The 16,708-nt window shown below is 35.8% G+C and overlaps 2 protein-coding genes across 3 annotated transcripts; both read left to right on the top strand.

The window, feature by feature from the left end:
* Positions 1-1,563: 1,563 nt before the first annotated feature.
* LOC117631962 (protein TIC 100) lies at positions 1,564-9,631 on the top strand. Its single transcript, XM_034365315.1, has 11 exons — positions 1,564-2,319; positions 2,603-2,674; positions 3,301-3,390; positions 3,498-3,671; positions 4,278-4,368; positions 5,436-5,498; positions 5,605-5,671; positions 6,237-6,340; positions 6,441-6,567; positions 6,983-7,710; positions 8,884-9,631. The coding sequence occupies exons 1-11, from the start codon at positions 1,667-1,669 to the stop codon at positions 9,265-9,267; spliced, it is 2,553 nt and encodes an 850-aa protein (XP_034221206.1). The 5' UTR covers positions 1,564-1,666; the 3' UTR covers positions 9,268-9,631.
* Positions 9,632-13,868: 4,237 nt separating this feature from the next.
* On the top strand, positions 13,869-16,059 carry LOC117631118. 2 transcript variants are annotated; one of them, XM_034364077.1, is made up of 3 exons: positions 13,869-14,073; positions 14,796-15,534; positions 15,655-16,059. In XM_034364077.1, the coding sequence occupies exons 2-3, from the start codon at positions 15,135-15,137 to the stop codon at positions 15,834-15,836; spliced, it is 582 nt and encodes a 193-aa protein (XP_034219968.1). In that variant the 5' UTR covers positions 13,869-14,073; positions 14,796-15,134; the 3' UTR covers positions 15,837-16,059. The 2 variants fall into 2 exon arrangements, with proteins under 2 accessions (XP_034219968.1, XP_034219969.1); XM_034364078.1 differs by having other exon boundaries at positions 13,909-14,073; positions 14,923-15,534.
* Positions 16,060-16,708: the final 649 nt, after the last annotated feature.

The raw sequence follows: 16,708 nt of genomic DNA, 5'->3' as shown, positions 1-16,708 counted from the left end.
TCTATATAGATAAATTGCTCAACAATAGTAAAATCTCGATCACCACCCGGATCCCAAAGCCCCAGCATGACAGAACCAGTCAAGAGAGGAACAAAGAGCACAACCATTAACCCTAGCCGCTTAAAATCATGCCCAACACCGAAGATCCTAGAACGCACAAAGGCCATACAGTCCAAGGGTACCACTACCTGAATCAACGATGGAGGAAAGGAAAAGACCAGAACCCGATCAAAACCATATCGGAACCAAAACCCTTGCAACTGGCTTGCGCAGAGGGCGACACCACCACACAAACCAGTAGCTAAAAGAAAACAAGAACACCAACAACCGACTCTGAGAAGGGACTAGACGCTAGTCCGAAGTTAGGACATAAAGCCCATATTGCAAGCCCCAAGTGACGCCAACGAATTAGCCCCACAAGAAGAATAAAGAGAGCACGACTGTGGACTGAGAAGAGTGAGAAGTATGCAAAATCGTTGACCACCTATCCAAATGTCACGAAAACTAAATTAGTTACTTTTTCTTTTTCTTTTTTGTTAGCTAAATTAGTAACTTTGAAATTGTGACTACTGCCCCCTTTTTTTGTATATATATATATATATATATATATATATATATATATATGGGTGTAATTAGGGATGAAAATTTTCCCCGTGAAGAAATGGGTCGAGTATGAAGGAAAAAAAAGGGGATAGGGATGGGTTTGGGGAATTTTTCGGGTATGGAGTTCGAGGAAGAGTGGGGATGATATTCTAATATTCAACCCGAACCCTCCCTGTTTACAATATATATAATTTATTGTTCACATAAATATATTATTAAAATGTGTAAGATGGTGCTTGCTAACCTATATAATGATGATCATATCTTGGAAATGTTGTTTTGACATATTTTTTTTAATAGGCTAGATTTTTAGTTAATAAAATTGAATTGATACATATGTTGTGCTCATAGTGTTTTTTTCTCATTCAACAAAGTAGTTTTTTATTTGTAATGGGTTAGGTCAGGAACCCGTTCCCCAACGAAGGCGAGAATGGGGAATTCCCAAATTGAATATTGCGAGTATGAAGATGGGGATGAGGGAAGAATGCTTAACGGAATGAGGATGTGAATGACATACCCACCCCCAATTTGACACATTGCCATCTCTAGGAGTAATCAAGTTAGTTAGCACAGATGTATTTCCCACTCTGCATCTGAATTCGAATCTCCCTCTCTATAATTTAGATTAAATTAAAATAAAATATTGTTTGTATCAAAAACGCTAATTTTTATTTCGAAATATATCTTTTACTTTTATAAACAAAACATCGGCAGAGAAAACATAAGTAAATGCATAAGTCATGGGAAAAGATAGAACAATATAAAGGAAAGGAGGCAATTTTTGAGCCTTTTGGCTTATATCCAATGGGCATTAGAAAACCCTGTCCTAACCCGAAGACAAGTTTTAGATATATGGGCTAAGATTTAAAGCCTGAAAGAAACTGGGCCACTTAAAAATCAATGTTTTTTTTTCTTTTTGCCTTTTTCGTTTTTTGAATTTTATTGTAAAGAACACCAAAAACCCTCTGTTTGTCCCTCTCTGCTGCTGCTTGGCCTGCTCTACCATTTTGCTTAGCTACCTTATCTTCTTCTTCCTATTCGTCTTCCTCTAAAACCCAGAACAATGCCAAACCAAGACTCACCAAAACCCACCGAGTCTCCACTCAAAGACCAAGAAAGCGACCCAAACCCCGACCCAGATGAGGAAAAAGAAAATCTCTCCTCAGACTCAGAGTCCGAGTACGACTCGGACGAGTCATCCGAGTACGAAGGAGAAGGAGGTGGCGGTGGTGGTGAAGTGGACGACACACTCAACTATATCCGACCCGGCGAAGAACTACCCGAGTCCGATAACACACCCGACGTGAACATGAAGCTGTTCTCGCAGGTCCTCCAGGGCAAGAGGGTGAGGCGAAGGCAAGAGGAGGAGGACAGAAGCTACGTTTTTTACGAGGACCTCTTTGATTTTCCGGAGGACCCGGAGGATTGGAGAGAGGAGGACTTGAAGGAGCTATGGGGGGATGCTCCATTGGAGATGACCAAACCCGGCTGGGACCCGGTTTGGGCTGATGAGGAGGAGTGGGACATTGTCAGGGAGGAGATTAAGGCCGGCAAAGACCCGCCCATTGCTCCGTTTTACGTCCCCTACCGGAGGCCTTACCCAGCTATACCGGATGACCATCATGACATTTCCAATCCCAAAGCTGTGATTGAAGAGTTGGATAGGATTGAGGAGTTTCTCAAATGGGTTAGCTATGTTTTCCCTGATGGAAGCTCGTATGTCTTTGTTTCTTTCTTTACTACATTGGAATTTATTTATGTTATGATAAGTATCATTTAAGCAGGCTACAAAAGGGCTATAGAGTTTATGTTAGATTTTGTGTTTGGCATTTGTTCCCATTGTTTTTGTGACCTAGTTCATACATGAGAGAAATGGTCAATGCTCATTCTCTGAATTTCTACAAATGTCTACACTTTTTAATGTTAAAAGTTGTTGCTTTTCTTTTCTTTAAGGTATCATATTTCTTATCACCTTAATTTATGATTGTCTTTGTTTAAGGTATGAGGGCACTGTGTGGGATGACTTGGCTCATGGAAAAGGAGTTTATGTTGCTGAACAGGGACTGGTCAGGTTTGTCTATTTTTAATGAAATGTAGATGTCACCATTTTCTTATAATGGTCAGAAAAGAATGATGCAAATCAGAAAACAACCCAATTTGATGAATTTAGTAATTAGTAGCCTAATAATCCTGGCCTTATTGGCATTGGTGGTCAAGGGTGTGGTGGGTCACTTGGGGTTGCTCCTAGGTTCAAATTTAACCAACCCCGCAGAAGTATCCTAAATTTCAAGAACTCATAGAAAGCTTGTTTCAAAGACTTCATGAACTCTGTCCTTGGTGCCTTTATGTGGGGTTGGAGTAATTTTCAGTTCAATATCTTACAAAGAAAGTATTTCATTTTGAAGAAAGAAACTGGGAATATGATTTTTGCCAAAAATTATGACTTTAAAAAAAAAAAAAAAGTCAATAATTGTCATGTAGTCTGTTTTAACTGTATGGAATATCCAGATATGACTGGTATGCTGTTAGAGCTTGGGTGTTGTGTGATTCCTTAAGCATGGTTCTATTATAACTTCCCTCCCGCTAAAACTGTGGAGGGTTTTTTCCTTTGTGTAAACTCTAAACTTAGTAGTTTGGTTAGCTTGCAACTTTGTCACTCTGGTTTATGCGAAAAGAAATTTTATTTTATTTTCATAGGTATGAAGGTGAATGGCTTCAAAATAACATGGAGGGTCATGGGGTTGTTGAAGTCGATATTCCTGATATAGAGCCTATTCCGGGTTCCAAGTAAGTTTATGTCCTACCTATCTATGGTGCCATATCGTAGCAGTGCCTCAAGGTTTTTTCTTCCGTGTAATGTAAATTAATTGAGTTACTTGTTACCCTCTTTCAAGGCTTGAAGCAGAAATGCGTGCTGAGGGGCACATAATATCGAGAGATTATATGACCCCAGAAGACAAGGAATGGCTGGAGATGGATATCGAAGACAGCATTCGTCAAGCAGGGGGGCAATATGAAGTACCCTTTTATGAAAGAGATGACTGGATCACACAATTTGGGAGGAAACCGTATGTCTTTTTATTTATTTAGTTTCTGTTGTTTATAATCAGATTAATTTTAATTAATATGCCTAAGATTGGAAGATTGATTTGTTTTCTAATATGTTATCTTGATATTTGTATGCGTTATCAAGTAAAATCAAGTAAGGTAGTTGGTCAATGGGCTCATGCTCCTTAAGTAGTTCCTTCCTGAGTTAGGATGTCACTCCCACTCCTTATGATCCCCCTAGGATCTTATTCTTATAATACCAAGAATGCCAGAACAAGGTGGTTGCACATGCGAGCAACTAGGTGGATGCTGAAATAGTCCCTGTCACCCTTTAGTCTGGAAGTGTGGATAGGGTGCTTGCCATGACTTCAGAATAAACATTTTTTTTTTTAAAAATCTTTGTCTTATTTAGTATTAGGGTCCGCATTTGTTGGTTTGTAATTTAAAGATGCCAGCATAGAATAGTAAGTTTTTAGCATCTTTGCTTACTAAACAGAAGAGGTGAAATTCATAATTTTAGTTTACAATTCAATGAAACCTTTTGCAAGCTTTTATACCACAAGTCATAAATGTACTCTTTTTATACCGGTTTTGCGGTTTTATTGATGATTGTCTTTTTATGTCAGGGAGAAAGGTCGATATCGTTATGCTGGACAGTGGAAGCATGCCAGAATGCACGGATGTGGTGTATATGAAGTCAACGAGCGCCCCATCTATGTATTTCCATGAGCTATAAGCCATTTATTTTTATTAATTCACTGAATATGTGGTAGTGAATGTTGATATATTGAAGAGGTCAAAAGAATAGAGAAATATTACTATGTAGATATGATGACCATAGTATGGGGTAGTAAGAGATTGTAGGAAGGGTTTTCATTTTCTAAAATGGGTAGAAGACACAGTATAAATTCTAAAAATACAAGAGCTGTTAAGGACATGTGTGGCCAAAACAACTAGGAGACATAGGGACATACATATTTGGGGACAACAGATCTCAACTATATTTACATCACACTCTTTAAATAATTTCTCTAGACATTCAAGTCTGTGCGAATAATTGTTTGCAAGATGTAAATGGTTTCCTTAAAATTGAAAAGTAAAAAACAGTAGGCAGTCCACAGTAAATGTATAGTAATGGGATACAGTGGCATCAACACTATTTTAATAGAGTTAATAGAGTTGGTGTCAATGTTGTCACCAGTCGCACTCAATTTTTTGCACTACTTTATGAAGTTTACTAGTGTATATTGTAATTCATGCATCATTGATTAGGTTTAAATTTCTCCAAGTTACATCTTCATTTCTTTTACTTTTAAGCAAATATCTATAGTTTCCGTTTACCTTTACAGACTTGATATGCTCGTCAATATTCCTGTAAACTCAAACAACCGATATTAATTGACATTGAATTTTCATTCTTAATTTTTGCTACTCCTAATGTTAATACTATCACTTCCTTCCCCCGATGTAGAAAGAAGTAATAGACCAGTTGTAAGCTGCTGAAGGACTTACATAAGGACCTAATAACATCTATTGACCCAAATTGAGATCCCTGGGTTACAACGACAGCCCATTTCCAACAAACCTAGGAATTGCCAGTATACCCTTTGGTGATGCTGGGTTAAAACTAAATTTGTAGCATCACATTACAAAGTGATTAAAACAGCCTATAGGGGATCCCAATAAGATCGGGCACCAAATCATGTGAAAGATCTTCCCTTGTTTGCATCTAACTTGATACTGTTTTATTGTTATTAAGTACTTTATCTTCTCTTTGCATGCAGGGTAGGTTCTATTTTGGGGAGCTATTGGAGGATTCTACTGGTTGTGATGAGGATGTCTCAACGGTAACAATTTAAGTTCATTCTTTCATTTATTATACTTGAATGAAAAATAAAAAGGTCATGTAGCGCATCTGTACCAAGATATCTAATGTTTTTGGTGCCTTTTCAGCTGCATGCTGGTATTGCAGAAGTGGCTGCTGCTAAGGCTCGGATGTTTGTGAACAAGCCTGATGGAAGTATGTTTCTTTAATGCCAGTAATAACTGCCTTCCTAAGGAGATGTTAGGTTGCAAATTAATGTATCTTCTAGACACTGAAATTTTAACTCAACTTTAAAAATTGGAAGTTCCTAACCCGAGGTTAAAGCAGAATGATGCACTATAATGTTTACAATAGTAGGTCAGGAAAGTCATCTGCGTATTGGTTAGGATATGTATTCTTGGAATCATGTGCATGTACAAGTTGTCTTATAGAGGTTCAGCACACAATAGAATGTACGTGAAATTAGTTTTAGTCAAGAGATACCAGTAGCTCCTCAACATCCCTATATAGGTGTGCATATGTTTTGCTCTGTTTGATTACAGCACTTCTTTTGGGGCTTACTCCATCTTTTTTGTGGAATATCTGGCTCGCATCATATGAAGATTTAGTTTATTTGGATATTTATTTACCCAGGAACTTTGAATTACTATTATGAATTTTCACATCACACAGATCTGGTTTATCATAAGATCCATTCAGCTTTTTTGTGTACTCTATGATCTCTCCTTTGTTCATGACAATGGAATTTTGTCCTTTAAAGTGGTCAGGGAAGAGAGGGGCCCGTATAGTGATCCTCAACATCCTTATTTCTATGAAGACGAAGATGTTTGGATGGCACCAGGCTTCATAAACCAGTTTTATGAAGTAAGTTATAATCAATTATTTATGACTGGAGAAATTGTTTTACATCAGGATTAAGGTAATATCAGGTTTAAGAAATTGAGTACTTATACTTCTTTGGCAGGTCCCTGATTATTGGAAAACTTATGTGCATGAGGTCGATGAAGAAAGGGAAATGTGGTTGAACTCCTTCTATAAAGCTCCATTGAGGATACCTATGCCTGCTGAGCTTGAATACTGGTGGTCAAAGGGTAATAATTAAATCATCCATACCCATCATCCTCCTCCTTGCATTCATTTCAAGAATTTGCTCTGCACATCCAAATCCAAGCACACATCAATTTCTTTTTCCTTTTTTTTTTTTTTTTTCCCTGTTTTACCAAAAGAAGAATTCTGAAGTGAGCTGCACATTGTGGGATAGCTCTCCCCAACACGCAAAAATCTCCAGTTTCACGAATCCTTTGTATTCTCCTTTTAAAGTTTGAGAGGTATCACCTGGCCACATTGGCTGGTGGCTTCTTGACATAATTCAGTTTAGTTTTCTCCTACTTCTCTTAGGTTATCTTATGCTTTTGTCCAAATAATCAGCAAATCGATGCATGGTTTGTTCTTCCACAAAAAGGGACAGAGTTACTTCTGATACTAAATTATGTTACATTTGATCAGATGAGACTCCTGAATTTGTTCTAGTCAACAAGGAACCAGAGCCTGATCCTGCCGACCCATCAAAGCTTGTATATACTGAAGATCCCCTAATCCTACACACACGAACTGGACGGTTAATCAACTATATCTATGATGAAAAGTATGGGGTTCGCTTATTTTGGCAGCCGCCTCTGAAAGAAGGGGAAGATGTCGACCCAAAGAAGGCGCAGTTCCTACCACTTGGTTTTGATGAGTTCTATGGAAAAAATATTGGTGTGAAGAAACAAAACTTTTGGATGCGTCTTGTATCAGGCGTGGAAAATGCATGCAAGCCTGTTTTGGATAAAGTAGAGAAATGGACTGAAGAGAAGAGGAAAGCTAGTGAGATGAAGATGAAGCTGATTGAAAAAGAACTTGAACTTATAGAGGCTGAGCTGCGACTGGAAGAGGTCATTGAGGATATGGATGAGGAATTGAAGAGGAGAGAGAAAGAGGAGGAGAAGGTGGAAATGGGTTTGCAGAAGGAAGAAGATACTTCTGCATTGGCTAACCAAGATGAGAAACCCTTAGTTGAAGAGGATGAAGAGGAGGAGGAAGAAGAAGATGAGGATGATGTTGCACCATCAAGTTTTGGGTCTGTAACGGCAGATCAGGATGCTACTAAAAATGGTCAGAAGGAAAACAAACCTGGGAAATCTCCATTTTCTACATCTTCATTGGCATTTGCTTCAAGTAGCTTCGTCTCTGGAGTGAGTTCTGAATTTTTTATTTCAACAATTTTCTTTTTATGGGTTTTTATATCATCAAATCAGTGTGATAAGTCAGCGTCATTGAAGATAATAGCTTGTGATGCTATGATATATGCATCCAATGCCTTGGATTAACAGAAAATGTAAGCCCTAGCCAATCAATGTCATTAACTCCATCAGTAGGGAAATTTATACTATCACATCCAAATAATGTCATAGTTTTAAATAAAATCATACTTTCCTTTCCTTGCATCACCAAGCAACTTAAATGATAATTACTTTATAATTTTTAGAGTAGAAATCATAAGCTTATATATTAATTGTTCAGGTACATGTACATGTACAGTACAATATAGCCATTTATATATTACATGATAAAGATCGAGTGAGTTTTTATTATATTGATTGATAACAATTCGTTTTTTAACTGGTTCGTTCACTACTCTATTTGATTTTGTATCTTGTTAATGGTGAGGACTGTTAATATTTGCATTTAAGGCTGTAGAACTTGATTACTTACATGATTGTCTGTAGGAAATATTCACTTTATCATCCTTCCATGTGTAAAACTGCTCCTATGAAATTAATCATAACGCCTAACCATAATAAGAGAATTCATATGGAATAGACAATGGATATGTAAAGTTGTGCAATGAGTTGATTGGTCTCCTAATAAAATTTGTGTTTAGAAAGTTTAATTCATCTGACTACCATAGCTAAGGGTACGGCCATCTAATGATGTGCAGTGGGTACACTCTTATGGTATTTCAAATTTAAAATTTCCCATCTCCCAATTCTTAAGATTCCGAAAAAAAAGAACCTAAACCAAAAGTTTAATGGGTTTGATCATCAACATTTTCATTTTTTTTTTCCTTCACATACCCTTCTTGTTTGTCTGAATAAGTTGAAAGTTACTGGCACACCCAGTGGTGCAATTGCTTTATTTGGTATCAACTGCATTTTTCATGATGTGTATTTGAAACCACATGCTGGTGTTAGACACATATAACATTATGCCTCTCAAATTTGTAAAGATTTTAATTCAGTATCAACGTATGTTTTCGATATTTTGTTATAGATCCAAATGCCGGTAAGTCAGAGTAAGAGAACTTAGTTTTGAGTGATGCATGTCGATTCAGAACTAGTTCTTATGTCTACTTTTTGGCTTTGCAGGTTCCATCCAGGCTACAGCAATTGTTTTTGTCATGGAAAGATAGTAGACCAATGCCAAAGGCAGCTATTTCCTCATGCAGTGAAGCCTCTAGTTCCCTCTTGAAAGCAGTTGATTCAGTCATTTTCCCTCCAGTGGTTGGCCCAAAAGTAAACTTGAAAGCCACAAGACAACGACACTTTAACTTCCAAGCCAAAACCTCCTCAAATGGGAGGCTATGTCGGCTGAGGCCCATATCTCAAATATGCTCGCCTCATTCAGCTTCTATGAATACCAGAATAAGCCCAAAAGAGTCGAGATCAAGAAACCATAGGTGGCCGCATGCAGCACCAGAGAGGGAATCAGACAGTATTCTGTCTTTGCACACCCCCAGTGTATTATTTTGAACCACATGAAGAAACTATACATGGTGAGCCGCTCTCTCCCTTGTTAACATAATACTTGGTACTCTAAGACGTTGAAAGACGGTCAATTTTGTAAGCGCCACATTCTTTTTCTAGCTAAATTTTATAAGTATACTTGAGGCTCTCCCTCCAAACCCCAAAAAAAAGAGAAAAAGAAAAAAGAGGAAATGAAGATAAAGATGCTTTGAGTTCAAATGTCTTGTACGCGTCGTGAAGAGGGCAAGAGTGTATGTGTAGTGACATTTTCATTGTTATTGTATTTTGTAATTCTTAATTTTATTGTATCTGAATCTCATTTGGATGAATAAGGATATTGGAGGAAGGTAAGGTAAACTCTTATTTCTATTGTGCTGGGGTTCTAAAAGTTTTTGCATTTTCTTTCAGTTCTGTTTGTAGCTTGAACTAAGGTTACCGTTTCGGTAAATATTTCAAGCTACAAACATTTTCCTGCTTTTCTGCAAACAAGCACCTGAATATTTCTCATGCTTATGACTGGCAGGCAGCTATTAGGTTTTTAGGTTGAAGATTTATCTGTATTAGCAACCTAATGCAAGCAACATGAACAATGTTGCAACCAGACAAGACATTCCATGTTGTAGTGTTGGAGATGCTGCCTCAGTTGCAAGTTTAGTTGGGAAGTTATTGTGGTTAGGTAGCTTAGGAATTCATGTGCATTGCAGAGAAGAGAATGCTCGGATTACCATGTTTGGCTTAGGATACATCTGACTGCATACTTGTCAATAAGAATAACATATTATTATTAGTTGGGTTTGGGATAGTTCATAAGTTCTCTGCCTTGTCCATCTCAATTGGAAACAGCAGTCAACATCATAATTAGGGTAAAAGGGAAATTATAATATAAATTAGTCAAATCTAAGGTAACTATTTGGCACTACAATTTTTAAATGGTTAAAAGCTTTTTTTATATAACCAAAATTGAATTTGACAACAGGGTTTGGCCGAAAAAATGAGAGTGTTGATGGAATATGAAATTACTTTTTAGTGAGAAGCGGAACGAAGCACTTTCAAGTGATTTTCTATGATGTGCTTGGATATTTAATAAAAATTTCAACACGCTTCTAATAAAAACATTTTAGTAAAATCACTTATAAGAAGCACTCTCAAAATAGATCATAAATCCTTCACCCAAATGCATACTCTCTCTTTTTCTTTTTCTTTTTCTTTTTTCTTTTTCTTTTGGAACAACCAAATGCATACTTATAGCCTTCAATTGCTGTGTGTGTATACTGAATAATATTTTATAGAAACAGTCTCATGCTCACCTAAATTTTGGTGAATCCCGCAATATTGCCACAGGCTAATTTAACCCTGCAATTAGTTGGTCATCAGTCTCGACCATTTAAAATGGTGGCGGCCTTCCAAGATGGCTGCGCTTGCAAATTTGCAAGTTGCAACCCAAACTCAATCACAATCTCTAATTTTAGAACCAAAATGTGGTCCAAAAGAAAAGATAGAGACTTCTCCCAAAGTCAAGCTAAGTCGCATTCATCATAGACTTACACAGTTTGTTAAATTAGTTAAATCTCACTATAATTGAAGATGCGGATTAAATCAATTGGCAAAAGAATGTGTTTTCACATTTTGCACTCGAATTCGACTATGATACATCAAATGCTTCAAAATTGTCCAAATCATACACGTCTCATGCGTATACTTAATTAACATGATTTCAATTTGCTTTAACTTGAACTTGGCACTACTTAATGGTCCAAGCCTGTCTAGGCACGGCATCATAAGATATCCATACCAATCCTACCAAACAAATCAAAATACATAAAAAAAATCGGCTAGATAATCGCCACACAAAAAATAAGTAAAATAAAATGATAAATGTTGAATAATATTCCAAGTGGTAGACACAAAAACTGGTCGGCATTCATGCATGAGAGTGGACACCAATAGAAAGAGTTACGTCACTATCCATACAAACAAATAAATCAATAATAGAGAGGGAGGTCTTTTGGTCTTTTGGTCTTTTGGTCATTCCAGCACGTCAAATTCTCATCTATACACACTATCATTTGTCCTTGACCCAAAAAATAAAATACTATTTTGTTTTTTGTCCCCTTTAATTATAAGACCATAATGAACATAATTACAAACCTAATTGTAAGACTGTAAACTAACTTCACGGCAGATTCGTTTGCGCGCTTGGGTCACGAACTTTCTCCGTCTAGGGTGTTGTCTTCTTCAAATGCTTTCTTTTTTGACTTCTTTGAGTCTGCGTGTCCAAGAAATTTTGCTTTGTAATTTTATTTTTTGTTTTTAAAAATTTTAAAAAAAAACCTACAAACCTAAATATCCACTTAGAAAAATGAACAATATTGATTTTTTTTTATTTAAGAATACGAGCAATATTGAATATTGAGTCCAAGTATGCATGCTTCTTTCTGCATCTGCTGAGACTGCGACTTGGCTCTTTTGATCACATGTTTTGTTTGCTTTGGTTGCTTGGATTATGGCTAGCTGTGTATGGATCCACCTGCACTAGTGATGCCTCCCTTCAATTTCTTGTCTTGATTTGGTGGATGTCACCTACCCTAGATATATATATAACATGCGTGCTTATAAAAAACAACCAAAATAAAAGTATATGATTTGAATTTATCATCTACTAAGCAATCAAAAATTAATCAAATGAGAAAATCATTTTTGTCACAATGTATGGAATGAAGCACCAACCTAACAACCTTTGATATTGGACTTCCTGGCATTATTAATCAAAGCTATAATTATTTAGGAGATTCACTATTACACCTAATATAAGAGTCTAAATTATAAAAAAAATCCTATATAAAATGGACTTTAGATATACACCAAAGGTTTATTTACAATATAACAAAAAAGCCTTTAACTTTTTTTAAATTACAAAACTGTCATTGATTTCTTAAAACAAACCAAACTCCAAAATCTCATGAAAAAAATCCAAAACACTCAATAGAGCATCAAAAGTAATTTAATAATCAAAATTAAATTCAATAGGGGCCAGTTGTCATTTTTTGAGTTTATTTATAGAAGTTAAATGGTGTATAATTTATTTATATTATTAGTACTAAAAATAAGTATATGATTAAATATCTCTAGTTATTTAGAATTCTTTAACCATATCCAAATAATTTAAAATATAATAATAATAATAATAATAATAATAAATGAAACCAAGAGGTAAGAGCCCCACCCGACCACAATCCAAGATTTTTAGTTTTTTTTTTTTTTTAATTGTTTGGGTGTTCATTCGCAATTGGGCCACATGCTCATTTCTGGCTGAGTTATCTAAGCACCGTTCACTATTTAATTATGGATGGGATATTATCACTGCCAAGTGGGTAATTATACGCTGCCAATTTAACCATTTAAGTATTCACACCATAAATTTAAACAAATAATTTGTATTAGAAAAAAAAATTAAATAGTTTTGCCACCATTTAACTTAAGGTGTATCTTTATCATATTTCTTAATACTTGACACGGATTCATATGTATAATTATGATTAACTTTTTACTTGGTATTTATGGAATAATGATTATGCATATAGACACATGTCAAGTGTTGAAAAGAAATACACTTTGGGTTAAAAATTGAAATGATGAAAAAAATCTCCCAAAAAAAAGGGGAAAATAATGTATTTTGGTGAGCTTTAAATGGATTGATATGACGATATGATCTTATCATAAGAAAAGTTCCTTAAAAGAAAGGATCAGATGCACGCGTGAAGATGTTACGTATTTGCCAAACAAAAAAATTAAAAAAAGAAAGAACAATAATATGTACACGTGTCACATTCTTATAGAACAATGGAATTTTGCAGAAAAATAGATATGAGGATGGAAACAAAAATAGCACTCCTCCTCACAAAGAAATGCCGGCCAAAAGAGAAAACATTACACATCCTTCCAAGGCTATGACTGACTTTATGTATAAGTATGTGAATTTCACGTTGAAATTCGTAATTTAAATTGAATTAAATTGATTAGAGGAAATGGTTAATTTTATACTTATTAATTTCTTTATAATATTCTTAATTTTTTTGATTGATAGTTTTATTAATTTCAAATACGTAAATATGTCATTATTAAATAAAGATAACGAATATGATTGATTTGTTGTTTTACCTATCAGAACTCCATCATTGACTTAAATAGAAGTTTGATTAGATCAAGATGGGTGATGTTAAGAAGATTGATATGAAATCTGTGATGGTAATACATGTATATAAGATGTTTTATAAACCCTTATAATGCAGGCACCGTGGCACATATGGACAATTACACATGATGTTAACTTGCACTATAATACGAAATCATGAATGCTACTAATACTATTAGGAAATTCGTAAGTTATTTGGATTCATTGTTGGAAGGGATAAGAAATCATGCATTTTCCTTCTTCTTCTTCTTCTTTTTTACTATATTACTGTTGGTAAATAGTAAAACTGTAAAAGTCCATTTAACTCATGCCCTGCCTTAGACGCCAAACAATACCTCAAAAAAATTAAAAAAAAATGTCGGTGATATAGACAGAACTACATACGTGGTGGTAATTAATTAAGCTTGAAATCACCGAGTAATTGTTAGCCTATAAAACAGAAGCTCGTGTTCAGCGCATTGCAGATTACAATCCACTGAAAGAACTCACAGAGAAACAATTTGGAATTGAGAGAAATGTTTAGCTAAAGTCATCTCGTTTCCATTCTTGCTTGCACCAGTAAAGCTCAAATTCAAATCCAAGCTTCCAACCTCCTCATCATCGCTCCAGAAACATCTACTGTAAGTATATGAACACCTACCTATATTTTTTTGCCTTAAGAATCGATTAAACATGAAAGAACTAACACCATCATATTTTTTTTTTGCTCAAATTCGTGTTTATATTATATGTTTTAGATTGCAATAGTTATACCATCATAATCTACATGAAAAACCCCTCGATTTTTGCTTTTGAATCACTAAAAAAGGTTAAGAAACGAGAAAGTTAGAGCTAAAATAAGTTTTCCGAAATAATTTCCAGATTCCGGCGGTTCTATGAGTTTTCCGATCACCGGAAAATTGTGATTTTGTTGTTTTTCTTTGTTTAATCCATTTTAATGTTTCTAATTATGTCTAACACGATTCTGTAGTTTTTAATATCATATTGCTCAAAACTTTTCCTGCGAATCTCTCCGGAAAACTCAAAGAAAGTTCATAGATTGAAATATTCATATCTCACTCATTTATCTATCGTTTTTATTTAATTATCTCTCTATTCATATAAAGCTTATGATTTTAACTTTAAATCTGGAGATTTTGGTAATCCAACAATCAATACATATAGGGAAGGCAAGCTCGAAATCAAACATGTTTAATTTAACTTATGAAAATTGCTCGTAACTTTAAATAATCATATCTCATTCATTTCTAAACCTTAGTTTGTTTGAATGTCTACATATTTCATTGTCACACTTTCAAAATGCAAGTAGAAATTCCCAAGATGCTTATTTATTTTAAAACAGGGGACATTTATTTCCTCCACTCGAGCCACAAATACACGTGGATCCATGGGGGAATTGTATTAATTTCTCAATCATAAGCCTCAAGCTCTCAAGTCGTACTCCATGCTAATCTCGATTTTGCCCTCAGTGGTTTTCTGTTTATTACGGTTATGATAGTTGTCAATTACCGGCAACTTAAGAGCCAAAGCTCTTCCCCAGCTCTCGGCTTCCCTCGCCTCAGATTCTTCCGATACCGGCGCTTGAGGTAAACCGGTAATAACTACTCACCAGACTCAACCAATAGCTGCAGAAGTTCTCATTTTTGTTTCTGTTCCCGAATCGATATTATATTTACGGAAAATGCCGAGTCCGAAGAGTACTCATCGGAGGGTCCAGGAGGAGAAGAATCGCAGGGGAAGATCACTCAACGAGAAATCGTCATCGTTTCATGGCCAGCTTTCGGATATGGCGACGCCGCAGCTTCGGAGACCAAAAACGGTGCCAGACATGGCGTCGTTCAGGAACACGATCGGAATGACACCGGCCACGGAGTTACGGCCGAAACTGACGAAGCTGCTCCTTAACGTGACGATTCAGGGGAGCGTCGGCGCAATACATGTCGTAATGCCGCCGGAATCCGCGGTGAAAGATCTGGTGGCGGCTTCCATACGACAATACGGAAAGGAAGGTCGCCGTCCGATCTTGACCTCCGTCGACCCCTCGTTGTTTGACCTCCATTACTCTCAGTTCAGCTTAGAAAGTAAGTGTTTATTATGCTTTTTGGGCTTATGAAATTGACGGTCGTGATTATATTTTGAATATGTTTGATTAAGACACGTGTTTAGTGGTGATTGATTGTTTTCTCTTTTGTGTGGGCCAGGTTTGGATAGAGAGGAGAAGCTGATGGCGTTAGGATCGAGGAACTTTTTTCTGTGCCGAAGCGCAAACTCAATGGATGCTGGCGGCAGCGGAACGACGTCGTCTGCTTCATGTTCAAAACAAGCAGAGAAAGTTTCAAGGACTGGATTTTCATGGCTCAAGTTTATGGATTTCTTGTTGTAATTGGCTTAATTAGTTGCCACATTAATTAAAATATTATTGTTCTCCCCAAATGCCTTTGGCTTTGTACATAATATATAGGTCCGTATTGTAATAGAAGAAGATTTTATTTCAGGGTTTTTTTATTATATGTTATTTCAAGGCTTTGTACATAATGTAGGTCCGTATTGTAAGCTTAGAATGTTGATGAATGCCACAATATATTGTCACAAGCTGATTATATCCAGCAATTAGTTGTTCTTGTCCTCGACAATTAAAAAAGATAAGGTTCTAAGTTCGAATTCTAGCATTTATATAGCGTGTGTGAGTTTAATATTCTATCGTCCCTCTTAATAAGAAAAGTTCTAAAACAAAAGTGGCGTTCGAAGATGGCGGCGCCCAAAGTCAGTTAAAAAACCACAAATGGTCGAAAAGATGGAGACTTGCAAAACTCAAACTCAACTTGGATACATTTGGATATATTTCGACAAAAAAAGAGAGAGGATATATTTGTTTAATAATAAGCTCAATAACAGCCACGAAGCAAGGACTAATTTGATTCACTTTCACTGTTGGATTAAACTAGTTAAACCTCACGGTAGTTATGTCAGTGGGGTATAATTTTAAAAATAATTAAAATAAATGTTGAATATATTTCAAGCATGCATGTCCAATTCTCGTCCATATAGACTATTAATTTGTTCTTGACCTAAAAAATAAAAGACTATTATTTGGTTTTGTCCTCATTTGATTGTAAGACCATAATGGACACAACCACAGACATCCAAATTAGAAAATGAATAATATCGAGGAAAGAGAGACACTGCATCTATCAGAAAAATAATAATAATAATAATTTTTTTGTTGAGAGAAAACCCAAATAATTTGAAGTATAC

This window comes from Prunus dulcis, chromosome 6 (assembly GCF_902201215.1).
Source record: "Prunus dulcis chromosome 6, ALMONDv2, whole genome shotgun sequence".
Taxonomy (NCBI): Eukaryota; Viridiplantae; Streptophyta; class Magnoliopsida; order Rosales; family Rosaceae; genus Prunus; species Prunus dulcis.
Note: the sequence above shows the minus strand (reverse complement) of the source record. Positions and strands in the feature narration are given on the sequence as shown.